The sequence below is a fragment of the Ursus americanus genome, chromosome 20, assembly GCF_024610735.1.
Source record: "Ursus americanus isolate L20-20 chromosome 20, mUrsAme1.1.p, whole genome shotgun sequence".
Taxonomy (NCBI): domain Eukaryota; kingdom Metazoa; phylum Chordata; class Mammalia; order Carnivora; family Ursidae; genus Ursus; species Ursus americanus.
In genome coordinates this window covers 18669249-18696728 of record NC_142146.1, presented here as the reverse complement: position 1 = coordinate 18696728, position 27480 = coordinate 18669249, and the positions used below count along the sequence as shown (strand labels likewise).

The following is a 27480-nucleotide window of genomic DNA, read 5'->3' as shown; positions in this document are numbered from 1 at the left end:
AGCCACGTTAGGTTCGAATGATAATTGAGGCTACTAACTAACATTCATCTTTGAAATTCTCTTGATTCCTTACTTCCTGCAAGTATGGCAAGGAATGCATTTTGGTCATGTCCCATGTAATTCTAAACATAGAAGTTCATATTCCAATCCGTTTAAGGTTAGGATAAAATGATGCCGGATTGTTTTCTGCGAAAAGTAGCCTCATTAAGAAGTTGTATTTACTTTTTCTTAATAGAGTTGTTTTACAGTTGGAGTTGAGCATTCAGGTACCTTATGGGGAGGGCCAGGCAAGGAAGTGAATGATGCAGGCTGATTTGGGATAATAGAGAGAGGTGGGGGGTATGACTAAGGTTAACAGCTATCTTCTCATTGATTGCTGCCCTGGGTGAGTGGAGTTCGAGCTTTAGCATGGATTGGACTCCCCAGAATGGCCTGTTAAAGCATATATTGCTGGGGCCCACCCCCCGAGTTTCAGGTTGGGGAGGTCTGGGACGAAGGCTGAGAATCTGCATGTCTAACCTGCTCCCAGGTGATGCTCCCAGGCTGCCACATTTTGAGAGTTCCTGCCTGGTAAGAATGTGGGACTAGCATTACCAGGTTTTCCAGTATTTCCAGTGAATCTCTCTCTTCCTTGGGGACTTCTTCAAGGTCTTTTCTGGTCCTCCAGACATTTCCCTACCCAGAAGCACTCAGACCATACAACGATTGGACAAGAAAAACACTAGGGAGAAACGTCAAGTCAGTGTCTTCTGTAATTGAAATCTCCTACTTTTTAAATGTTGGCAACACATTTAAAAGTTTTTAAGTCTGTGCCGGCCACCCCGTCTCAGCCAAAAATAAACATGTCTTTTGGCTCAATTCAGCTTACAGATTAGCGGTTTGCAACTCCTGCTTTAGATGCTAAGGAGACACAATGGATGAGAGTAAAATAATTAAACTTTTAAAAAAATTTCTGTGAGTAAAACTATTACAGAAAGCTTTTGCAGAATCAGAGAAAAGCCAGTCCAGAAACCTGCAGCACGTACTTGGCTTTTGTAACCCGAGACGGAAATCCATATACTATTAAAATGAACAGCATCATTCCCTCGCGTAGGCACATGCGTCCAGTGAGTTGTGGTCAGTAAGTGAGCCTATCTGCAGTGACGGGCCTGCTCGCGCGAGAGAGCCTAGCGGGGCAGCGTCCTTCTCATCCTCACCTTGCTGCCCCTGTGGTAGCTCCAGACTCTTCTCCAAGCTCCACCGACAACCAGGTTCCTGGCTTTCCTGATCTCACTTCCTTTTTGGTTTCAGCTTCCCCTGCACCTTCCATGTGCATTGTGACGGCTTCTGTGTACCCTTCCAGGTATGACTAATAATGGTCAAAATGACAACAGCTTATATTTGTGAGCATTTAGACTGTTGGAAGCTCCCCACTTGTGTTCGCTCATTTCATCTTCGTAACAACCTCATGCGATAGAAAACATTTTCTATCATTTCAAAGGTTTTAAAGGCACAGAGAGGTTATGTGACTTGTCTAAGATCCCACAGTTAATAACAGGAAGAGGCCCTTAATCCAGACCAACCAGGGCAGGACCGAAGCCCGAAACCACTAGACTACCTCTGTGGTAAGGCTTTGACCCCTCATTTTTCCTGTAGGACTTGGACCAGTGGGGAGGCTGAGCCCACTGCAGCCTACAGAATCATCCCCACTTTCCCTCTATCTCCAAGCGAACGTCTGGCTCATCAAACATTCGTCTCAGTAAAAATATGATGTACCACGTGAGACCAGGCTCACTGCTCTTTGAAATGTCTGGAATTGCCTGATGGGACTCATGCAGAATTTATTTGATCAAAAGCTTTACTTGGTTTGGCCTTTTAATAATAATCATTTTGGTCAGTAGCAGAGCTAGTACTCAACAAAAAATTTCAGGCATCATTGCATTTGGACCCACTAGACCAGCCCTACCCAATAAAAATACTAGCCACAAATATGGGTTAGATATATAACTGAAATTTTTCTAGCAGCCACATTTTTAAGAAAGTAGAAAGGAACAAGTGAAGTTAATTTCAATAATACGTTACTAACTCTCCAAAATATTATCAATTTCAACAATTAATATAAAACCATGGAGAGATTTTACATTATGTTTCACACCTAGTCGTCAAAATTTGCAGTTACTTTTATACTTACGGCACCTCCCAGTGTGGACCAAACACATTTCGGTGCCCAGCAGCCACATGTGGCTAGTGGCTATGGTATTAGCCAAAACAGCACGGTACCAAAGAGATGTGGAAATTGCACACAGTGAGAAAACCCTGAAATGCCAAGTGCAAACGGGAGAGGAGCCACAGAGAAGAGAATCTAGAAAGCATCTGAATACAGTTATAAAGAAGTGATTTTGGGGGGCACCTGGGTGGCTCTACCAGTTAAGTGTCTGACTCTTGATTTTGGCTCAGGTCACGATCTTGGGGTCTGGTGAGATCGAGCCCTGCATTGGGCTCCATGCTTAGTGAGGAGTCTGCTTGAGATTCTCCCTCTCCCTCTGCCCTTCCCCCTGCTCATGCTCGCTGGCTTGTGCGCGCTCTCTCTCTCTCTCTCTTTATCTCATTCTTTCTAGAATGAGATAAATAAACCTTTAAAAAAATAAGAAGTGATTTTGGAGGAAGATAATGAGAAACTTTGGGAAAATTTTGCTAGTTGGTGGAAAGTCTAATTGGGAAAAAATGCATATATTTGCTCCTCACTGACTTATGTAGTCACGTTGATTTTTATTCGAGGCTAGGGGAAAAAACTGCACATACCACAGTTGAGGACGTGGGATCATAATGAGAGAGAACTTCAGAAAGAATTATTTGAGGACCAGAGTTATTCCATTTGAGTGACTTAAGCTTCTTGACCTCTAGACATAGCCTTTCAGTTTTCTAGATCAGATAAGCATAATGAGTGCTTAAATCATATTTCTTCTTTCTCTTGCTGGTAAGAACATGCACCTTCAGGTCTTATGGTGCTTTGGGTACGGATGGTATAAATAAAGCATTGCCTTTCCAGGCCTTGTTTTGGTAGTGTGGCCAAAAAAAAAAAAAAAAAAAAAAATCACAGAGTTAAGAACCAGGGAGACTGGAGGATGTGATTACGAGTAAAACTTCTTTGAATATATAATGCCAGCAACACAGACTATTTTCATTCCCCATGTTAGTTAATGGCTAATCTAGAGATTGTACTGCCGTTTGCTGATAGAGCACAGTTTAAAATATTTTATCATTAATGTGACAGGGAGTTGGATAAAGAAAATGAAGCGTGATTATAAAATGCTAATTATCGTCCTCAAGTGCATATTGGGCACTCTCGAATATTTGCAGCGTAATTTGCTTTATTTATTATTTCGGTTTGGTTATAAATGTTAATTCAATTGCAGACGGTATGTTGGCAATTTACAGAGCTATAAAGTTATTTGGAAATCCTAATATTTTCTACCAAAATGTTCTGTTGGTGATGGATGAGCTAAATTAAAAAGCCCCTGCTCTTTAGAGTTAAATACATTAATTGGCAAGTAGGCTGCAGGGATTTCCAGACCCGTGCTGGCTACGTTAACTCCTTAAAGGAGTCGAGGACATGATTTGTAATTTAGAGTGGGGATTTTCTCCTACCACCCTGCTAATGTCTCTTCAAGGCTGAGATTTTTTTCCATGTTCTGGTTCACAGGTCTAGACACGTGCTTGAAGCCACATTGTTGTTGTACGGTATCAGTGGTTTCAGAGACCGTGATGTTGACAGCCGAGGTATATTTGTGTGTGACAGTGTATACGTGTGTGTCTGTGAGTGAGAGCAAGGAATGGAGATGGTGTTTTCTCCAGCCTTACAGATGACTTAAAAATATACACGTGTGAGGCCAGTGGTTGCCAGACTTACCGCCCACAGGCTCTATCTGCTTTGCCACCTGCTTTTGTAGAGCCGAAAGCAAAGAATGATTTTTACATTTTAGAGCTTGGGAAGAAAAATGTAAAGAATAGACTATTTTATGACACATGAAAATCCTGTAAAATTCAAATTCAGTATTTATGAATAAAGTTTTCTCCAAACACAAGCAGGCCCGTTCACTTATGAATTGTCTATGGCTGCCTTCACCCTGCCGTGGCCAACTTGAATATCTGTGGCAGAAGCCATATGGCCCACAGCCTACAAAGTTTACATCTGGCTCTTTACAGAAGGAGTCTGCCAGCGTCCGGATCAGACTACCTAAGGTGTAGTTTATAAAATAAATCCTTAACCTTTGTGTGTGTGGGTTTGCTTGTTTTTTTAATTCTCTACAAAATGTATGGGAACATAAGCTATTTGGGGAACAAATAGGTCCACAACACAACTCTTCACTTTTGGAGGGTGAGAAAGAGATTATAAATGCCAGCACTGGCTTCCTTCTTTTGTGGTGACGTTGATCATTCAAAAAAGTGTTACTGTGTCACTAATGTAAATAAGTGGGTGCTTTGCATATAGGCAGTATGCTCAAAACATTCTCCTTGCCCCCCAAAATAAGGATAAAAGTAAAGATTGTTTTCTTTTGTTGTCAAATTAAAAACATAAACTAAGCCATGTTGCTGGATCATTCTATTTGCGTTAACAATTAAGGATCGTACGTGGAAGCACAGTAATATCAGAAAATACGGCTACCTTCTAGATAGAACTCGTTTGGAAAAATGTCATTCTTTACTAAGAAATACTGTGCTTAATTAATTCTTGCTCCTAGGAAGTCAACTTGGGGCACTCATTATGGCCTTAATTGGTGGTATAAATTCTGAGACCCCGGAGGAAAACACATTGCGTGGTTAGTGGTCTCTGGCCCTTTGGGTGAGGGTGCCCCGGCACCAGCCCCATCTCAGAGAGTGACAGCTTCTGGTTTTGATGGCTTCGGGTCTGGACACACTGATATTAGGTTTAAAGGCTAGTAGTGTGCAGTAAGAAAAGAAATGCAATGACTTGTCCCGGTGTTTTGCATTAAACAGTGTGAGACAACCTTCTGACTTGGAAAAATGTGTTTCTTTGAACTCCGGTTTTTCGTATTAAATTATATTCATTATACGGCCCATCTGGAATCTCCTGCCAGGCCAAAAATCATCTTACAGACATTAGCAAAAGGAAGTTAAATGTAATTTTTTTTAATTGTATACTTTTCATTTCCATTTATTTTTTTCCCTTTTATTGGAGAAACCAGATGGAAAGGAAGGCAGGAACCTCTCCCTCACTCCGGTTCCCTTCGGGAATGGAGGCAGAACATTCCTGGCTCTGCTCCTCTGATCCACTGACTTGAGGTGATGATGGGGCTGTCTAGATTCCGGGGATAATTGCTGGAAAGGTCAGGAGTTCAGTTTGAAGCACACAGAAGATCGGGGCGGTGGGGTTTGGAGAGTAAGTGTGGCGTGGCGGCTAACTTGGGGCTTACGTAGGTTGTCACCGATAACTCACAAATATCACATGTGATGTGGTCCACATATTTGTGGACTGGTATTGACCGTGGTTTTGCTGGGAGTTGTTTGTTTGCTGGATTTGGACTCCGTGTGAAAGGGACCCGTATTTGGGAGACTCCTGGCTCTCCTCATCTCTTTGCTTCTTACCAAACCACACACGTCCCACAAAACATACAGACCTGAGGCTCATAGTGCGGACTTAGGAATGTGTGTGTTTCCTTGTTCAGAAGGTAGAGATAACTTCAAACGTGTCAGATGGAACTGCAAGGACAGTTGAGTGGTTCGCTCCGACGACCCAAAGCCAGATGAAGGCAGAGCGTAAACCAGCCCAGCACCCTTTGGACTTGCACTTGGGTGCTTGTCTCTTCAGCCATGTGCCGCTCTGGCAGAGGATATCTGGCAAACGGAGTCATTTCCCCGTCAACCCTCCACGCATTTGTATGAGCAGATATTTACTGAAAGCTGGGTAAGGTACTGCCCTTGGTGTGGAGGACACAAAAGCTGAAGAGTGATGACGAGTCTCCAGCTCGATAAGCTACAGCAGAACGATGCTAGTCCTTATCTGTACAGACTCTTACCACTCATCTGGAGGTTCACCCGGTGAATTCCGAGTTGCTGCCTTTTGAAGGAATATTTGAAATTCAGATGAGGGTGAGATACTTTTTGGTAGCATGCTAACATATCTAGTCCCTGTGGTCATTTCTTTATTTTTTTTTTTAAGATTTATTTATTTATTTATTTATTTATTTATTTATTTATTTGAGAGGGAAAAGCAGACTCCCTGCTGAGTGTGGAGCCCAACAACACCAGGCTCAATTCCACGACCCTGAGGTCATGACCTGAGCCGAAACCAAGAGTCAAGACACCCGACCAGCTGAGCCACCCAAGCACCCCTACCTGTGGTCTTTTTTTGATGAAGGTCTTTAGGGGTCAATCGGGAGGAGAAGCATTAGGGCTTATTTTGAATTTCTGGTAATGAATCTTAGTATCCCATGCACAATTTCATTGCAGTCAGGTGCCAATCACAGGTTAGTAATTTTATTATCAAAATGTATTTTCATTGCCCTGAATTTTTTTTTTTTTTAGGACAATGTCTTCAAGCATACCTAGAGAAGATCTCCTCTGATTTACGTTGCTTTTTACCACATACCTGAGAAGTGGAGGGCGGAGGAATGCGGGGGTGATCCCCCCTGTCACTCACACACAATGGGCGCTTTTGTGTCTCAGTGCTGGTGTGAAGTGCGTGCTGTCACGGACTCCCTCAGCCAAGAGCTTCTTTAAGGAAGCTGGCTCTGTCCTACCCTCGCGCATGTTTGACACGGTAATAGACACACATTACAAACGTAAATAGCGGCTCCAGGTTTTCTCTTCCTTAGCAGTGTGTTAAAAGCTACTTCCACTAAATGGGTTACTTTGGCTTTAAATAATAGACCCCGTCACTTCTCTGTTCCTCAGTGTGTGAGGCGGTTTCACATACCACTCTCCACTTTCAACAAAGCAGATAAGGTATCAACACAATTAAAAGTGAAAAATAATCTGTCTGCTTTGCCGGTAGTGAATGCTTACAGAACACACACTGATACAATAGATTTTAAATAATTTATGTCCGGCACTTTTTTTTCTTCAATCTGTAAATGAGGACACCTAATGCGGAATGGCCGGCATGATACTCTATCCTTCCCCCATTAAGATAACAAGATGAGGGGGCAATGATTCAGATCGGCATATTTTTGGAGCACAGCGCGGATAAAAATTAAAAATTAAAAGAGATGATGTTCTGAAATACTTTGGGTAAGCAAGCTCATAAAAGCTATTAGGAAACCTGAAATTACAAATTAATTCAGAATCTCCTTCTGAGGGGCTCCTAAAAGCCCTTTCCGTTTTCTTGGCAGGATTCAAACATTACTTCTGTGTCGCTGCCTGGTGTTTTCACAAGGTCCGTTCTAATGCCCGATAAGGTGTAATGCTCAGGTCTGATGTGTCTCTCGCAGCCGTCTTTGGTCTTAACTAAGTAAACTTCAAGTGATGTTAAAAACAAATAGGAATTAGTATGTGATACATTAGGTCTTCCCCCCCATAGATGCGTTAACTCTCAAATTACCAGGATCATGTGATTCATCGCTGCTTTTCCAGCCCTAAAGGGGTGTTTGGTCCAATCCTGAAGGATTTATCCGGCTGCTATAATGCCTGTTGGCAGGAAAGGGAATTGCCCCACAGATCCCCGAGGTCTAGGGGCAGTGCTGTGCCACAGAAACAAAACTGCTAAACTGTTTACAAAACATCATCCCGTCTTTTGGTGGGTTAAATGTAGCTTGGTCATGATTGATGGAGGCCCAGCTCTTTTTCCTACACCTGCCTGTGGACATCTCCTAATTATCCATTTGAGAAAACTCTGGATAAAAATATCAATCCTGAAAACATGTGTGTTCCAAGGAAGAAGGCCAAGCATGTCCAAGGAAATTTTTACTCCTGTTTGATCTATGGAAAATAATCCCCAAATTCCATGCACAGGTCGATGCTTAAGAGAGGCCAGTTCTTTCAGATGGGTTCAACGTGAGCACACCCTCCTAAGTTCTCTTTTCTTGTCCTTTTGAAGAAACTGAGGAGGGGAAGTAAAGTTCCAAGGGATGATCATCTGAAGACAGCAAAAGTAGGAGGAAGCACCCCCAGGACTCCTACGTGAGCCTCACTGGCCTGGGGGCTCATCTTCCAGAGCGGGGTGCAGCATCGGGGACTGCTGTCCATTAGCAAACCCATCCGGGGCAGCAGAGCTCTGTGAAGCCAAATGGAAGTAGCCACTGAGGAGAGAAATACAATTCTGATACAGGAAATAGAAGAAGAACATAGAGCTTTTCGCTCAAGATATATGTTTCTTCTGTCTAAAGCCAGCAATTTTGGAAAATGAAGCTAAGAGTTTAAAAATAAGGGCTCTGTTAGGGAAAATAAAACAGGTCCCCCTACATCCATTAGGCTGCCTTTAATTGAAAACTGGAGAACAGTCTAAGTAATTGGCAGACACCTCTTTTATTGCTGGGCCTATTTTTCCCCTTCTCTCCAGTGTAATCAAAAGACGACTCCTCTTTTTTATCAACCAGAGTCAGGTATGAAATGGAAAAGCAGAGAAGTAACACTTAAAAATTAATTGTGTGTGTTCTGCCAAATTTTCTCTTATAAAATAGGTACAAAAAGTACAGAAGGTAAGGTCCTCAACACAGCAGTAGCTCCCGGAGTGGGTTTTTATATAGCACGGTGCTGAGGTGGAAGCTATAATGTGCTTAATTGCAGGCAAGTTCGTGTTGTTTAAAAGAACCTTACCCTTTACATTGGGGACCTATTTAATTTCAAATCCTGGCACTGCACTGACATTATATAGCAACTTTAATTTTAAAGATCAAGAAAGAGGAGCTATGGGTGAAATTTGAGCCTGTTTCTTGCTAATTTGGAAGAAGAAAGAAGGGAGGTTGGGATAAATCATGAAGTTAGAATTGCTGTCTGAATTATGATATTGGAGTTTCACTATTGAAAATATAACTTCCTCTTTCCTTTTCCTTATACTTGAAGAATTTTGGTGGTGGTTGTCTTTATTGAAGTTAGGGTTCTCTGCTCATCTTTTTTCTCCCCTTCCTTCTCCTCTGAATCTCCATATGATATTTAAAAAGCAAAATAACTTGCAATATGTTACTTTTTAACTGTAAAAGTTGCATATGCTCCATCACAAAGATGATTACATACCACCCTCCAAGGATTCCTGCTTTAGGAAGAAAGAGACACAAGAATCGGTGGTTACGATGTTGTACAATGAATGTTACAACAGAGTGTGTGCTGATATGGTTATGTGATTCACAGGTGCCTGATGCTATCTTGGAGCATGAGCTAGGCATGAACAAGGCAGGGAAAGGAATTTTGAGGCATAGGGAACAGCATGTATAAAGGTACAGAGGTGAAAGAGAACACTGTAGGTTTGGGGGACCTGGCTAAGTATGAGTACACAGAGGGCCCATATCGAGGGCCAGCGGGCTCTAAACTATTTCACTGATGATGTCATTGTTTAGATGCTGTGGGTTTGGGCTAATACGGTGTGTCAGGTCTTTGCCTGGAGTCACCCCGGCTTTTCCATACAAGGACAGAATGCATTAGGAGAGCTAGAACTTCAGCAGTATTGTCTCAGTAAACTGTGAGTGAGATTTTTGCACTGTCTGAGCAGTGTCTGTGGTGAGGAGAAGCAGAGGGCTACATCTGATAAATTCCCATTATTTTACAGTTGTCAGACTCCTGAAGACCTAAATGTAAATGCCTGACCAGCTTCCCTTCTGCTCCCACATCCTCCGTGATTTCTTCCCTTTCAGTTCAGATTCAGGATGTAGCCACCTATAACATAAGTGAGAGAGCTTCCAGTGAGAAGATGCCAGAATGGCCCTGGAAATTAAATTTCCTTGGAAAAAGTGCAACAAATTGTGGACAAGCATTTTTTTTTCTTTTCTAATTTAGGTCCTTCTTAGCATTATGAAATAATATAAGTGCATGATGATAATTGGGTTCTGGGAAAGGCTTTTGAATTACGTGATACGCAGAGTTGCCATGGTGTGATGTATGTTGTCATCAACCCGTGTGTTATGACAGAGCTAAGACCTGGCATTGTTGATGGTGAAATGTTGCATACCAAACTTCTAAAAGAGATTTAAAACTTTATGCCCCTCTGCAAAGGGTTTAAGCATATTTGAGCGTGTTTTGGCTCTGTCTCCTTCTGCTTGCCGTCACCCCCCACCCCCCCCACCCGCCGTCCAGATGAGATTTAGTAATTAATGCACGAAGCACCTGGGGTCCGCTAACTCCTGGGCTGTAGCTGAGGAGCTATTTTAGTGGATTTCTTCAGTAAAATATTTGAGAATTAGAAAACTTAAAATGCATTGGCTTCTTGCCCAGTTATATTTAGAGTAATCCTGATAATAAATCGGTAACTATGGGTTTCACTGTGGAAGGGCACAAAATAACTGACCCAAGTAATGTAGAAAACAGATGTCTTTAGCTGGTTTAAAGTGAATTCTCGAGACCAGATTTAAAGAAAGCTATGTGGAGCTCAGTGGAATCATCCATTTCAGACTTTTTTCCTGTCTTAGGGTTTTTCTCCCTACCATATCTCAACTCATGTTCTTGAGAAGAAGGGCAGTGGTTCCCAAGATACCGTATTGATAATATTTAACCTGCTGTACAGAAATGCTTTGGGTAACAGATGAACTGCTTGACCTCATATTCTTCACCTTCTTTCTAATTCATTCTTTGGCTCCCAGGTGGGGGCCAGAGACATCTAGGAGGTGTATGAATGAGCTTCTGGGCACCCTCCTGAACTTGCACCTAAATATATATGCTATTTGGGAGGACCCTGTATCCAATTCTGAAAAAGTTCTTCCTGGTCCTCCCAGCCCCTCCAAAGTCCTTTACCCATGTGGGAAATAAAGCCCAATACTAAAACATAAAATGCTTCCCAAATGATGTTCCTTTCTGGCTCTTCCTCGGGTTGTGGACTTGCTCAGAAGCAGCCCAAAGAGATCCTGGGCTAAGTGTGACTGTGGTAGCCTTGTATAATTCTGTCTGATCTACAGTCTCAAAACTAGCTTTGAGGTCGACCAGAGAAGAAGAGAGACTACCCAAAACGTCCACGTCCTCATAAAGGTAGCACGTTGGAAACCTTCAGGTAGAGAACAGATGGGATTCTAGAGCCAGGACTGGCTACTTAATTGGCAGGACCCAATACAAAGTGAAAATGCTGGCCTCTTGTTCAAAAGTTTTTCAGAATTTCAAGACTGTGACAGCAGAGCAGTAACCAAGCACGAGGCCCTTCCGAGTACCAGGCCCTGTGTGTGCCCAGGTCATGTGCCTGCAAAGCTGGCCCTGCCCAGAACAGATCCCTTTGCTTTTTGAAAACAGTCAGTTTAACTAGCAGTGTGGACCTGCCTTATGAAACTCTGTCCCCCAGAATTGTGTTTGGAGATTATTGGCCCCCAGACTTGGTGGATTAGAGTGGCGTTATAATAGTCAGACCCATAGGAGAGCTGGTCATTTAAAAAAAAAAAAATTATTTTATCCAAGGTTGTGTTTTTGAAATCTAAAAAGACATGTTTTCACCAAAATTAAAAGACATTTTATCCAACTGATTAATCTCTCCTTACTGTTGGTTTCCAGTTTCTATTACCTAGGAGCGTTTCTTCCCCAGGTCGTGTTCTTCTAAAATAAAGAACATTGTGAACTGAATGTGTGGCTCGGTGTCCTTCTTGGGACACTGAAAACTTTGGAAGTTTAGACCGTGATTTTCTGATGTTGTGAGTTCGGGTTCTCAGTTAAGAACTGCCTATTCATTGGTATTCCTTCCCGGGGAGTTTTAATTAATTGGGGATTAAAAGGATTGAGAGCATTGGTTTCTGGGTCTCTAGGGGTTGCACTCTCAGGGGTTCACCTGACAAAGTCCAGGACAATGCCATCATCACCCTCTTCCAGAATGACTGGTTCCCACAGAGGTGATGCTTTTGCCAAATCTGTTGTCATTGCCTTTTTAGTACCATCTTTCTAGACCTCTCCCAAAATAAAGGCTTGCCTTGCTAACCTAGGGAAGAGTAAATGTGCCAAAGAAGCTTCTGGTCCAAGGGACTTGGAAGGAGACATGCCTAATATATATGGTTAGATTCTAAGCAAAGGGGCAGGAGACACTTTCCCAGTTAGCAGGCAAGAGGAACCGTCGAATGATGGACCCTTCTAGAAGCCATGGCTCCTAAACAGCAAAACACTCAGGCTTCACTATTGTCGTTCATTCATCTCTACTAAATTCCCAACAGTGGGACCTTGTCCTGTCAGGAATTTTTTTTTTTTAAACAAAAAAAATAAATAAATAAACAACTCTAAGCCTCTACCCCTTGGGACAACTCAACTTTCTTGTTTGGAATATGAATCTTAGGTTGTTTTCCTTCTCGTGGCTCCGAGTGCGGCCCCCTCCCTGACTCGCTCAGTGTCCTTTGAGTTACGTTCATGCCCACCCTCCCTGCTCAGGAGGAAACGTTTGTCATCAAAATAGTAGGCTGTTTTTCTACTTTCTCCCTCCCTCTCACCCATTGTCTTTCAGTGGGGTGAAAAGGTCTTCACTTTTCTCTTTCTCCCCCACAAATCTTGCTATTAATAACTTTTCAGACATTGTCACGCATAGACTTCCACTCACTCCGGAGGGTGTTTTTTGTTTGTTTAAGGCAACGTGTTTCCTGGTCTGAAAACCGTGTTTCCCAAAGTAGCCGTGATGGGATTATTCCATACTCACCTCCCACTGGCAGCATCTTTGCTTCTGGCTGGAAATGGGAATTGCAGCTCTGTGCTGGCCTGGGGCTGCACTTCACTGGGACCCAGCCCTGCTGGTGGGGGGGCCAGTGACCACCTGGGGCAGCCACCTGATTACTTTCTGATTGAAGTGGGGTTGACATATTTTCCCTTTCATGATCGAGGGAGAATGACAAAGTAACACTCCTCACTGTCTCTCTCTTCTTTCACCCTAGAAGGAGAAATTACCCTTTTGAACTTTGCATGGGATAGAAATTAACTCTGCAAAAGCCCAGTGCAAACAGATGTGCTTCCCATGTGACTTTTTGGGTGAATTTCTCCTGATCCAGTACTTTTCATGACTGATACAGTGCCAAGTTTCCGGGTTTGTTTTTGTTTTTGTTTTTAATAAAAGAAATAAGGGTTTTTTTTTTTTTTTTTTTTTTTTAAGATATGATTTATTTACTTGAGACAGAGAGAGCAAGAACACCAGCAGGGCGAGAGGGGCAGAGGGAGAGGAAGGGTGAGAAGCAGACTCCCCACTGAGCAGGGAGCCTGACGCTGGGCTTGATCCCGGGACCCTGAGATCATGACCTGAGCCGAAGGCAGGCACCCAACCAGCTGAGCCACCCAGGTGCCCCAAGAAGTAAGTTTCTACTTAGCGCCTTTCTTCAAACTATCACGACATATTTCAGACATGTTGAACCTGATATAAACGGCTCTAAGCCTAAAAAGCTACCTCCATTCAAAACACCGCACTGTGAATTCTCACAAGTAACTTTACGATTAAATATGAGTCAGCAGATTGTCCTGTTATTTCAGAAATCAAGGATTCTCGGGCTACATTCCTGACCAGACCTAAGGGCAGGTTCAGGGGTATAGGTATTTGTATTCATACCCAGAGCTCACTATCTACTTTAGTATGTGTTAAATTGATGCATGAGGAAGTCAGTGATTTACAGCCCCCTGAACAATCTTGGGGAGATGATCATTCTGACCCTAGCCTTCTCCTAGAGTGAGTACTTCCCCAGTAAATGCCTGACATGGCCGTCGAGATCCCGCCTGGTCCGATTGTCAACCTGATCTTTCATCTGTGTCTTGCACACACACACCCATCATTTCCATCTCTGCCAGCCTGGACCACGGCTCCTTCCCTGTATGTCTTCACCTGAGATCTTGGCAAAGCTGAGCTGTTCCTTGAGGGAAAGCTTGCCGTTGGAATCCTACCCCTTCATTAGAGCTGGAATCAAGCACTGACTGCCTTCTAACTCCTTTGAATTCCTGTGGCCTTTACTAAGTAAATACTTTAAGTGTGCCTACTACGTGCCAGGCACTGGGCCCTTTTTCACTTTCTGCTTCCATTAAAAGTTCTTATCACACTGCGCGGTGACATCTACTACAGTGTTCGCTTGATTTAATGTTCCTGGTAAGTTGAGAAAGAGCAGGAACCCTACTTTCTGTATCTTTGTGTGACCCAGGAGAACCCACCACATCCACTCCAGGTAATTGGCGTTGGATGAATGAATCAGTACGGGAATGAGTATATATAGAGATGGCCTTTGGAATCATGAGGTTGTCTACCCACAATAGTCTGTGTTGTTCAGAGATTGAGAACAGTGTTCTTTCCTATTCGGGAGTCTTTATTTTAAATACCAAATGTGTATTGGACGTTTTCCAGAAGAAAGCTTTGGAAAGAGGAGGTTTCATCAATAACAAAAGCTACCATTCACTGGGTGCTCGCTGTGTGCTGGGCATTGCCTTCACACGGTATGTGTGTCCCTTAATTGGATACACTAGGTAATCCCATGAAGTGTAGGTACTTTCCTTATTCCAAATGAGGAAACGGGACTTAGCGTAACTCAATGTCCCACAGATAGTAAGCAGCAGAGTCAGAGTTCAAATGCACAGGTACTCGAGCTGACGTCCAGTTCTTAATCGCAAGGCTAGTATCTAAACCAACAAAAAGCGCTCTGTTTGGGAGAGGTGGGGAATATTATGTGAGATGACATCTGAAAACCAGAAGTTGCAACATGGTCCACGAAAGAAAAAAATGAAAAAATTATCAGAATTAGAGCATGATTTGAGAGTATTAGAGGAGAGAAAGTGGCTGAAGTGACCCTCACATCAAAACATCAAGCAGGGAGCGCAATGAGCCACTTTTCTCTATGTCCTTGATAGATTTGGGACATATGACTAGTCTTTCAAGGTAATTATGAATTTTAGATATTTAGGGACAGGAGAATATTCAGATTTAAAAGAGTTGGTTACCTTTGCTTTTGATTTAGGAGTGTGGTCTGCACTGTAGGTGAGAGGATTAGGTAGGACAGTGGTACGTCATATCCCCAACGGGAGACAGAAGTAATCTGAGTAGGCAATGGGAATTCAGGGATTATTGCTAAGACATGAAGCAAATCATTCTGATGCACATGTCGCCTTCACCACCATAGGAGTATTTTCTTCTTTTCTTTTGCTTGGATCCCAGTTCCTTGATAGGAAGAACAGAAGAGCATGAGATAAGAAAGTTTGGAAAAACTGTGGTCAGAAAACACTGGACTCCGTTTGTGGTGTAGATCTCTCTTCTCGAGTTAAGTAGCTAGAGTGTTAATTGTGTTTCTCACAAACCACAGGAATCCTGATTAACCACCAAAAGTCATAATTAGAGAAATCGAGATTAACCAAGAGAAGTTATGATCAACAACAGAAATCATAACTAACCAACATGGTTAACCAGCAGAAGTCTTGACTGTCTGAGCTGATTACATCTCAAACCAGTTAATCTTCTACTAACTTCTGAGAAATCTGGCAGCTCACTTTCTTAAGTACAAAGACTATCATCCTCAGGGAATGCATTACTGTGGAGGAATATTTTATGGAATTAAGGTATAATACATCCAGGCCTCTCACTCTGTCTCTGGTTAGAGCTGAGGGCGTCATCATTCATTCTTTCATTTAACAGCTATTTATTAACTATCTACCATGTTAATTCCCTGTCCCAGTACTGGGAATATTCAGCTAATATGCACCAATAGTTTTATTAGGTGTTGAAATATTGAAATACTTTGCTACCATCTGTTGAATAACCATTGCCTCCAGTCTTCCCCTTCCCCCTCCCCCCCCCCCCCCGCCCCCCGCCAAGTCCACTGTCTTGGTTCCACACGTTAAACACTGCTACGCACTGCTACAAGGTGGTGTGGGAGCCCAACAACCTGCCCACTTTAGTTCTGGGGAAGCCGGCCTCCAGGTCCCTGCTTCTCCTCTGTCAGGGCATCAGCAAGGAAGAAGTCACACTTGGTAGTGGTACTATGACACCCAGTTGTAGAAATCTGTGATGCCCATTTGGCGCCCTGAGGCTGTGACTGGTGGTCACAGGCTGGCATTCTGCTGTGTTGCCCATGTATCCTCTGAAGTGAACAATACTATTGTCTAATATTTTAAATATTGTACTTAAATTGGAGTAATGTAGAAAGATAAGCAAAATACCAAGGTTACCTAGAAGAGGAAGAATTTATGTGCTCTTTGATCAGTCAGAGAAGACTTCCTGGATGAGGTGACAAACATCTTGAAGACAGAATTTTTGTGGGTTTGCTGGGAAAAGGATGTTTCAGGAAAAGGAGAATAAAATTGTAGGGGCGCCTGGGAGGCTCAGTCAGTTACGTGTCCAACTCTTGATTGCCGCTCAGGTCATGATCTCAGGGTGGTGAGATTGAGCCCTGTGTCCTGCTTGCACCGAGCATGGAGTCTGCCTAAGATTCTCTCTTTTCCTTTCCCTTTGCCCCTCTTCCAAAGGAATAAAGTTGTGGTGTCAGTAACCCTAGACTAGTCCCCCGCAAATTGCAGTTTTCACCTGTACGGGTGGAGGACCTGTTCTTCCTTAGTCTTCAAACACCCCCTCTTCCTTGGCCATTTTCTTTGCTCACAGAAACTCTGTCATCCTCACTTTGAAGGCATCCCACCATGACACTCTCTGGTGTGATGACACACTTGGAAAGGATCTTGGAAATCAGCCACCGGGCTCCTCACTGAGGAGATGAGGGAACTTCACCTCCTTAGGCTGACTTGCCCAAGGCCACTCAGTGGTCATGAGGAAGCCCCTGGACTTCCTTTCCACGGCTCTTCCTTTCCTGCCTCCTGACTCTGTTCTCCCTCCCCCCCCCCCAGACTGCTCCTCCAGATGGGACCGAATCCTTCCTTTTACACGCTCAACTTCTCAGTGTTTTCTCCTCTAGATATGTCTCTGCCCATCCACTTGCTTCAAGGACTATCACACTTCCGAATCAGCATTTCTAAAGTCCGTTTTTATGTATGACAAGATGTGGGTTGCAGTGCTGTTTCTCAAAGCATGAGGCTTCCAGTTTTGAGTGGCACGGATTTGTGGCTTTATATCTACCGAACCACATAAAGAGACACATTTTCTCTGAATTCCTCAAAGAGAAAGTCTCACGTCAGTGCTGATCTGTCTCTAACACTGTCATTTCAGCAAGAAGTGACATGGTCTGGGGTTTTAAGCCCTGAGCAGATCCAGTATCCAGTGAGAGCGAAATAATATCTGATGATTATTTTGCTTGTCTTTCATTTTGTTTGTGTTATATTTGCCTTTTAATATTGACAGTCGGGGCTGGTTTTCAGATGAAGCCAGGGATTAAAGGTCTCCCTCTGTTTTAAATAATGTTAAAAGTAAAAGGAAGAGTCAACCTAAGTAAAAATTTGAGTAGGTAAAATTGAGGTGGCATGGGGCTCCCACACACAGGCACACATTAGGTCTACGAGGAATAAGGTTTAAATAATAATCTCTCTCATCTCCTGGGAGGAGGATTTGTAGAATGCAAACCTCTCTTTGGCCTGGGAGGGCTTTTCTGTTTACCCAATCCGTGTATAAAAATACCTCCCAGCGTATATGTTAGTCGGCAAGTATTCTACCGTGGTGGAAATGATTTACTGAAACTTAGACCTTCTCCTGATATCTAGCCAAAAACCTGATTCGGAAAACCAAGAAGTCCTATTTAGTTTCTGCCGACGTTGTTACTGAACCAGACCGAGTGGATACCTAATGACATAGAAAGTTCTTTACTTCTCTCTTCTTTCATTTGAGTATCATGAGATTGTTTTTCTCCCCCTCTTGGTCACTCACTAAGCATCTGCTGGACTGAAGATTTGGTTTTTAATAAATGGAGGAGGTCACCTTTGTCCATACCTCACTTGCCTCACACATGCAGAAAACACTGGATCTTCCATTGGGTCAGCGTTTCTTTTTTTTTTTTTTTTTTTTAAATATTTATTTATTTATTTATTTGACAGAGATAGAGACAGCCAATGAGAGAGGGAACACAAGCAGGAGGAGTGGGAGAGGAAGAAGCAGGCTCATAGAGGAGGAGCCTGACGTGGGACTTGAACCCGGAACGCCGGGATCACGCCCTGAGCCGAAGGCAGACGCTTTTAACCGCTGTGCCACCCAGGCGCCCCATTGGGTCAGCGTTTCTTGGCAGGAGGGCAGTGCAGTTTCTGTAAATTGAGTTTGTGCATCTGGCAGCCAAAAGTGTCCTGTAGGTATATTTTTTGCATAAAAAGAGATGTTTGAGGTGACCACTCTGCACCGATTCTATTAGAGGCTCGGAGTATTGGTAACCTGTTATTTTAGATTTGAAGCATATTCGTAGCTCCAGAAGTACCAAAATAAACTGTGTTTTCTTGGAAAATGTGTGTGTCTGGGATGTGACAGGAGTTGCATCCTTAAACAAGATTTCCAGGCGTTTACAGTTGAACCATGCCAGTAAAAATATGTTTATTTAGACAGTAAAATCCTAGGGTGCCCACGTAAATATCCTAAACAATGTGTGTTACATGAGCTTTCTTTGTTAATGTGCTTTAGCTTTAAATGTTTTTAGTTCTGGTTCCTGGAGTGTTAATGTACTACAGGGAAAGTTGAACTCAGATGGTGAGTCTTACGTGCTGTTTCGCACATTCGGTGGTGTGTTTCTTACATCCAAGAGAATTGTTGCTAATGTGGGTAAAAGTCACATCACAGTTGAGAAGGTAAAGCTCCCTGCTCTTAAGACTCCTAGCAATATAGAGGTTTTTGTTGGGCAATTAGGAGAGAGAAAAGACAGCAGGTATGCTCTTCACTCACTGCTCATTCGTCTGTGTAGTAACAAGCAGCCCTTGATTATCCATTGTCTGCAAAACCGTGTGGGAGAAATGAGGAAGACAAAGAGAAGGTGGCCACCATGTGCTCATGAGCCTACGATCCTCTTTATTTCATCAATGTTTCACAAAAATCGGGATACACTGCTGCTTTTGACAAAATATAATTTTCAAAAAGTTGAGAAGTAAGAACTCATTCAGATATTCAGTAAGTTGAAGATTTATTGAACTCAAGAATGAGAGAAATGGTAGGATGGCAAAACTGGTTCATTGGGGGATTTGAGCAAAATATCTCGGTGGTTAGGTAGATTGATAGATAGGGTGAAAGGAAGAAAGAATGCTGGAATCAGACTGCAGAGCTAGGTACAGAACTGGTTAATGTCCTCCAAGGCAATAAAACAATACTCTTTGGTTATATTTCAGCCAGACAGAAATCTTTGCACCTATCCTTAACAAATAGATTTGTAATTTGCCAGCCTTCTATAGTCTTTACAGAGCCTGTGTCCAATCAATCGTAAATAGTAAGTCAAACAAAGTTACATTTCCCAAGAGTGTCAGATGACTCTTAGGTAAGCTTGTCAAAAAGTCAATGCTGCAGAACGGCGCCGCCCCACAGAACTTTCTGCCATGATGAAAATCTCCTATACACGTGCTGTCCAGTGTGGTAGCCACGAGCTATAAGTGGCTCTTGAGCGTTTAAAATGTGGCTAGTGCAACTGAGGAACTGAATTTTAAATTTTATTTCATTTTTATTTTCATTTAAACAGCTCTGTGTCATTAGTGGCTACCATTTTGGACAGCACCGCTCTAATGGAGCATTAAATGGGCAGGCCTTTTTATGCCTTGTTTCCAATATTGGATAATATTTTTCTATACACTGTGTAAATTAAATCATATTTTAAATACCATAATGAGCTAAATGTGTGGGAAAAAAGTAGAAAAGACTTTCTTGAGAAGACCTCATTCTTCCCTGAATCTTACCATTTCTTTTGCACGGGGAATGCCTATTATGTTGGGTTTCTTGATAGTGGGCTCACCTGAAATTTTTCTGGCCAGCAAGGGAGCTGCTTATGAAGTTAAGCCTGTTTGGAAAGAACCCAGCCCTGCATGTTTTCCAAGTGAATTAGCTTGGTATTCATTTTCCTTCAGCAAGATCATAACGGTCGTGTCTAGTTTTTATTAAAAGGGGTTTTCTGACTTGAAACAAAGGGAAAACTGACTATTAATATTTCACATGGATTTTAAGACTCAAATAAGTTAACTTTTCTGCTGCCATCACTTCATTACTCAGACCAAGCAATCAATGCATTGATAAGGCTGGCTTTGATTTCTCATGAAACTTGGTGGTTTTACTTAGTCTCCTCATCTTCTCGCTTGCTTGCAGGGCTTTTTCCGCAGAAGTATTCAGAAGAACATGATTTACACTTGTCACCGAGATAAGAACTGTGTTATTAATAAAGTCACCAGGAATCGATGCCAGTACTGTCGGCTTCAGAAGTGCTTTGAAGTGGGAATGTCCAAAGAATGTAAGTGGAGTCTCCAAAAACTTCGTTTCTATCTTTGTCTTTTCTATAAATATGATTTGCTCAGCTTCCAAAATCGAGTCGTGCAGGACATGATACGTGGAACTCAGACCTGACTCTCGGGATAGATTGCCAAGGCTGGGTGTAAACAGAGGTGGTAGGAAAACAGAAGAACTGTAGGGATTTTCAGATAAAACTTGAGTGGCAGTTGGGGAACAGGCAGGAGCTTTGTGTTGTGGGTGGCGGATTTGTGTTCCAGAGCGGTACTAACTCCCTGTGGGTTTCAGAGCCACTAGTAACTCAGGCATATCACACAGCCACTTAGAGACTCCATTTCCCCCATCCTGACAGTGGGAACGAAAAGTTTTGCCTCTGTCCGTGGGAACAAAATGAGACGAGCAGCATGAATATTAACAGTAGTAATAATCAGCCCTTTTTTTTTTTTTTTTTCCGAGGGAAAGGGGCATAAAACTTCTGCTGTGGAAGAAATATTTAGAAACTCAGTGCGCTGGCATTTTTCCAAACTTGATTTAGCTTTTTTTTTTTTTTTCTCCCAGCCACCCCCTCCTCCAAATAATTATACATTTTTTTAATGCAAAAGAGAACATTTTAGTAAATTAAAAATTAGCGGTCCATAAACATCTGATAATGGGGACTTGAAATATACATCATTTAATACAGACAATATGTACACTACAAAACATTTCATTACTTACATTTCTCTCTTTGGTGTTTTCACATGGAGGGGACAAGAACGTGACAGGGAAATGGTTTGGTTCAGGCAGGTTTAAGGAAGACATAGGGTTGTGTGCCGGGTGAAGCAATTAATGTGATCGCTCCTTCTTCATTCAGCTCGTGACTTGGGGATTTGGTGAGGGCAGACTGTGAGTGAGGCACTAGGCTCGTGGTGTGAGGGGATGCTGGAGATGCCTGAGACGTGGCCCCTGCCCTCTAAGATATGCGACAAAAACCTGTACCGGGGCACCTGGATGTCTCCGTTGGTTAAGCGACTGACTCTTGATTTCGGCTCAGATCATGATATCAGGGTCGTGCAATGGAGCCCCGCGTCAGCCTCTGCTTTCAGCGGGGAGTCTGCTTGAGAGTCTTTCTGCCTCTTCCTCTGCCCATCCTACCCTGGCCTGCGCATGCTCTCTCTCTCCCTCTCTCTTAAAAAAAAAAAAAAAAAAAATAGCCGGGTACTTCAGCCACACTCTTACAGGCTGATTCAAAGACATGTGTTATAGGACAAGGGCTCTTGGATTTTAGAACTGGGAAACGTGCCCATTGGGCGGTGGGGAGACCGAGGAGGGAAAGGCCCCAGAACCAAGCAGCACTGCTCTGAGGGTGCTCAGCTGGGCGACTGGCTTTTTGCCTGGAGCAGCCTCTAGGGGATGTTGCCCAGCGTTGTTCCATCCTTCACCTTTCCTGAACGTACGCAGGGTTTAATATGCTTTTCTACCTCTTGGGTTTCTATACTTGGGGAAGAACAGCAAGATTAGGAACAATTCCACTGACTCAAGCCCAGCATCCTATGCTGTGTCCCAGCCTGTCATATTCTGCTTCTGGTTCATGTTGTTAATTTGTAACCTAGGCCAGTCCAATGAGCATGAATTCCAAACTCATGCTCAGGAGCCACAAAAGAAAAAAAAGATAAATTATATTTCATCAAAATAAGAAATGTCTGCTCTCCAACAGTTACTGTGAAATGAATGAAAACACAAGGCACACACTAGGAGAAAGTATTTACAAATTGCACACCTGATACAGGACTTGTATCTAGATATACAAATCTCTGAAAACTCAATAATAAGAAAGCAAATAACCAATTAAAACACACACACGCTAGTGCCCTTCAAAAATGCCAAGGCTATGAATGGCAAAGACAGTCTGAAAGATTATTCCAGATTAAAAGAGGCATGCGAGTTACATGCAATGCATAATCCAGAGTGGATCCTGGGTCAGAGGAGAAAATAGCTAGAAAGGACATTATTGGGACAGGGAGTGAAATCTGAATATGGACTGTAGATTATAGCACTGTAATAGACTGTTGTATGTTATTGTATATTAAGAATTGTGAATTAGATGAAGGGTGTACAGGGGTTCTTTGTACTATTCTTGAACCTTCTGAACAAATCTGAAATTTTATCCTAATGAAATTACCGAAAGAGAACAAAGACCCGTGCTTAGAATATTGGCACAATTCCTGATACATGTGAACAAGAAAGCAAGTAGCCCCAAGTGCCCCTAGTAGCTATCCTCCAACTCCAGGGGAAGTCACCTCTAGCACAAAGCAGGTACTATGGTTGGAAGAGTGGACAGACAGAAATAGGGCCCCGAATGGCATTATTGAATTGCTAAACCAACTGACCCTAAAACCTCTGTCTCCAGCCAATTTTGTTTTATTTGCCAAGAGCTTGTGCCCATTAAAGCAGCTGAGGTTGGGGGCTCGTTCGTACTTAGGGTCCTGATGAACAAGAATGGACTGGGTCATGAGACAGGGAGGCATCCTGCCATCCCTCCTGGGAGGGTGCTTTTCCTCCAGAAAGTTCTGTATGTGGATCATGGGTCAGTTCTCTTTGATCCCTCCAAACTTCAGCGCTATTGGATTACTTAAAATCAACAAATGTGAAGATACAGAGCTAATATTCACTTAGCTCAGGCCCGCCAACCCTACTATTGAAGAGAAAAGCATGACATTGCCCTGAAATAGATTTTTAATATGTGTAAGTGAGACTCACAGGATGATCCCTTGACACTCCATTTTTGGTCTGACGTTCTGTAGACATGGCTGTCACACTGCAGTTCTGTGGGAGAATTTTAGGCTAGGCTGAAATTATAAATGAGTAAGCCAGATGTGGACTCAGGGTAAATCAGTACTTTTGCATTTATTTTGTGTGGGCTGGAGACCCATTTCCTGCTTACATTACTTAAAACCCATATCCTGCTGCTCTGTAAAAACTGGCAGCTTGGTTGCCAATTAAAAAAATAATAATAATGTTTACACCCACAGGAAAACTCTAGTTTCAACCCTAAAGGAACTTATCACCTTAATTAGATTTAAAAATATAGAAATGAGAAGAAAATGGGATCATTATGCCCAAGTATACAAAAATAAATATATTTTCCTTAGAAGGAAATTGAAGGGAAAGGCATAAACATTTGGAGTATAGAGACGAGGGTCTAATAGGATATTTTTAAAGTTGAAACAGAAAGAAGCAGGAAAATATGAGAATCAGTAACCAATTATACCACAGCATTTGTGACTGAAACGAATCCAAGCATAATAAAGACTCATAGAATGTTAGAACTGAAAAAGGATCTTAGAGATTGATTTTCACTCACCTCTCTCACTTGACATACAAGCACACTGGGACCCAGAAAGATGAAACGGTCTTCCCAGCAATCCCCAACTGGCTAAAGGCAGTACCAAGATTGCAGTTCAGGTCTTCCCTCTCTTTGCCATACTTTCTCGGCAGTACCAAGATTAGGAAGATTTGCATTCAATTCTTGCTGTAGGTCATGAGGACTCATTAGCGTGTGTCAGAACTTTTAGGATGCAAGTGACCGAAAACTCAGCTCAAACTTGGCATAAGCTTAAAACATCAGCACAGGTAGCTGGGCAGTCCAGAGAAACCCATATGCATCTGAGGGTTTGCGTTCCTGTTCAGGGAAGAGCTCCCCTTTGCCTCCCACAGCTTTTTACTGTGTTGGTTTTGTTTCTGGGAAGATTTTATAAATGGCTACTAAAGATGCCACCAACAGCTGTGGCCCCTAGTCTACCTGACAGAAAGAGAGGCTCACGTCCCTATCATGCCGTCAGTGCCCGGGACCTGGTTCTCACTGGCCTCAGTTGGGTCACGTGCCCCTGTATAACTCTCTCGCCTTGGGGATGGGGGTGGGAGGGGTGGAGGGGTGGACCACTGTGGAGGTGGAGGGGTAGACCTCTGTGATTGGCTAGGTCTGGATCAGGTGTTCATCCCTGGAGCCCGGCATTGAGGTTGACCCCACCCAAACCAGGTGGCCAGGAGTGTGGGTGGAAAGCATCCCTAAGTAAGGAATCGGAGAGACAGAAGGTAAAAACTGACTCCATGCTCAGGAAGACCTGTCAGGTCCCATGGTGCTGTTGCTCTTATTCTTTGTGTTGTTGAAGGAAAGAAAGAAACCTAAGAATCCTGTATAGTAATAACTAACACAGGCTAGGTGTTTTCTGTAGGTCAAGCACTGCTTAACCATTTTTAATACTTTGTCCCATTCGAACCTAACAACAACCCTGTGAGATAGATTAGTTATAATCCCTTCCATCCCCTGTTTTGGGCAGATGTGGAAGCTTAGGTGCAGAGAGGTTAATTAATTTAGGATAACACAATTAGTAAGGGGCAGTGCTGGGATTTGGGTCCCGGTAGTAATATTTACTACCTGCCATAAAGAGCAGCTTTTAAAACACTGACTTCCCTTTTTGACGCTATTGCAAGTGGTTAATTAAACAATAATCACACTCCTTGTTGCATATCAGAGATGTACCCCTAGAAAATCATGTGCAAATTTAATTTGTATGGCTCAAATTTGGTTTTCAATGTATAAGGGGATTTCCTAGTAAAAGAAATCCTTTAGTGTGGCAGATCGGAAAAGCATGATTATTTCTTCCCATTTCTGTTCTATAAATGCTGGTGGGTATACCTTGTATTTTCCAAGGGCTTTGTAAAACTAGGGGAACCTTTTTGTAGAGGAATAGCTATTTGTCAAAGCACGGGAGTTGAGAGCGGTAGCAGCAAGTGAAAAAAATCGATTTTCAGCAGCCTTCTAAAAGTGGTACAAAAATTTATGAAGAACTTGGGGAGGAGGCAAAGGAAGCAAAATGACTCAAAGTTGAGTGATGAGCTTCTGCTGGTGGGGTGGGAGGCTCAAAACGATGTCAGCAGAGGAAAGTATGTGGCCCTAAAGGAAGAAATAAAAAAGAGAATAAAGGAAGACATAAAATTTGGGATTGTGAAAGAGATGTCCGGACAAGCTTATGAGACAGATAAACCACTAATTGTCCATGATGGGGAAGGAGAAGGTTTAAGACGATGCCACATGGAGACCGTAGGAGTACAGAAAGCCTGACCATGTGCATTTGGGTCAGTTACAGAAATCCAAATGAATGGTTCAAATCCTTAAGCCAGGGATCAGCAAATTTTCTTACAAGGGTCAAAAAGAAAACATTTTTGGCTTTGTGGGCCGTGTGAGCTCTGTGTCTGTCACTATATCCCAGAAGGAACCATAGAAAGTACATAAAGATTGGTGGTGTTCTGATAAAACTTTATTTACAAAACAAGCAGAGGGCCGGGTTTGGTCCAAAGGCCATACTTTGCCTGCTTCTGCTTTAGGTGGCGCACCCAGTGGTCACGTATGCCACTTATGCCTGCTCTGTGATCTCACGTTCGGCTCCTCTCCCACCATCATCTACTCCTCTCCTACCAGTAGATGCCTCAGCTTTCAGCCACACTGGGCCCTGCTGACCCACAAGCCTCCCAGCTCCATGTTTCTTTGGAGGCTGTGCCCTGGTATGGACTGTCTACCGCCTTCTCCTTCAGATGAGCCCCAGGAGCTGGCAGAAATGTCATTTTCTCTGGGAAACCTCCCTGAACCCCACACCACACTCCATGTCATTCATTCTTCCCCATGTCCCTAGAGTGCTTTGAATATACCTCCACGACCAGCCTACTTATCACAGTGTGATTCTTCACACCCCGGTGAGGCTCCCTGGCTTGATGATAACCTCCCAAAAGGCAAGACAAGCATCATGTCTTCGTCATCTTGTAGCCCTGAGCTTAGCTCAGTGAGGCGAGATTGGTCAAGTGGTTAAATGTAACTATTTATTTAAATTTTAAGTGGGCTCTACCGCCAACAAGGGGCTTGAACTCCTGATCCCGAGATTAAGAGTCAAATGCTTTACTGGCTGAGCCAGCCAGTGTGCCCCTCAGTGTGGCTATTTTGAAAGACAACCGAATCTGACGTGTCCCGAGCTTTCCTTCCTGAAAAGGTGTCAGGCACAAAACAGTTCTGAGTATGCATGCCTGTGTTCATCCCTCGGCCCTTCCCTTACCTGCGGTGGGCCCAGGACAAGTTACGCAGCTTCTCTGGGCTTTCGTTTTCTACCCGAGCAAGAGGAACTTTCGTATTGACTGACAGCCTGGGCATGATGTGAGAACTGATGCTTTTAATCCTGTTTAGACAACAGTGTTTCTCCAATCTGCTTCCTCTTGCCAGTTCTCTCCCCTAGAGGACATTAGATCTTCTGGTGGATTTGCTGTCGAAACGGCTGAGCTGAGCAGGCATCTTGTGTAACTGTGCATGGCAAAAGCCCAAACAGGTGGAGAGGCTAACATGGACAAGTGGTGGTATTTGGGGCTCACTTGGCCAGTTCTAGGCCATCGGGTCGCTCACTGACAAAAAGGGTGCTCCAAGGATGAGCTGGACATTGGGGTCAGGAAGCCAATAGGAAAATGAAAGATACAAAGTCGTCCAGAATCAAGACTCGTGTGCCATGATAAGGGGGAAGTAGTGGGCTCTGGATGCTCCTAACATTTGACGAGGTTCCCCCTGGGCCTCTGGCCTTCCAGATGGGATGCCCTGGCCCCACATCTGTAACAGAAACACGGCAGAGGTTACTGTGCCTAACACCCCCATTCTATTTTCTTTCTGGAAACCACAGGCCACTAATTCACAAAAGAACCTCTTCATATTGCCTTTGAGCTTATGTTTATGTGGACCATGCTTTTGAGTGGTGGGCAAAACATGTCTTTGATTTTGCTTGAGAATGCTGTTCAGCGTTAATTTCACAGCATTTTTTTCCCCGTGACAGCTGCATAATTATATTTGTAGAATAAAACAGTTGAATAATCTCTGAATTTAGGAATCCCTGAGTGCTCGTTGACATGTTCTCATTTGGGGCATATTGAGCTTAAAAACAGCTTTTTATAAAGTCTCTAAATTCTGATTTATCCTTCGGACATGAATGTCCCTGTGGGTCGATTGGATAGAATAAACGTGCTTTGCGTGGACACTTTGATACCTCCACAAGACCTTTCCGTTGTTCTGTGTT

General features: G+C 43.1%; 1 protein-coding gene across 4 annotated transcripts in view; it reads left to right on the top strand.

The window, feature by feature from the left end:
• Positions 1 to 27480, top strand: part of RARB (retinoic acid receptor beta) — a 443932-nt gene that overhangs the window by 328558 nt on the left and 87894 nt on the right. For all 4 annotated transcript variants that reach the window (XM_087870159.1, XM_045791638.2, XM_045791639.2 and 1 more), the window contains one exon: positions 20258 to 20399. In XM_087870159.1, coding sequence (XP_087726285.1) covers positions 20258 to 20399 — 142 coding nt within the window. The remainder of the gene's footprint in view (positions 1 to 20257; positions 20400 to 27480) is intronic.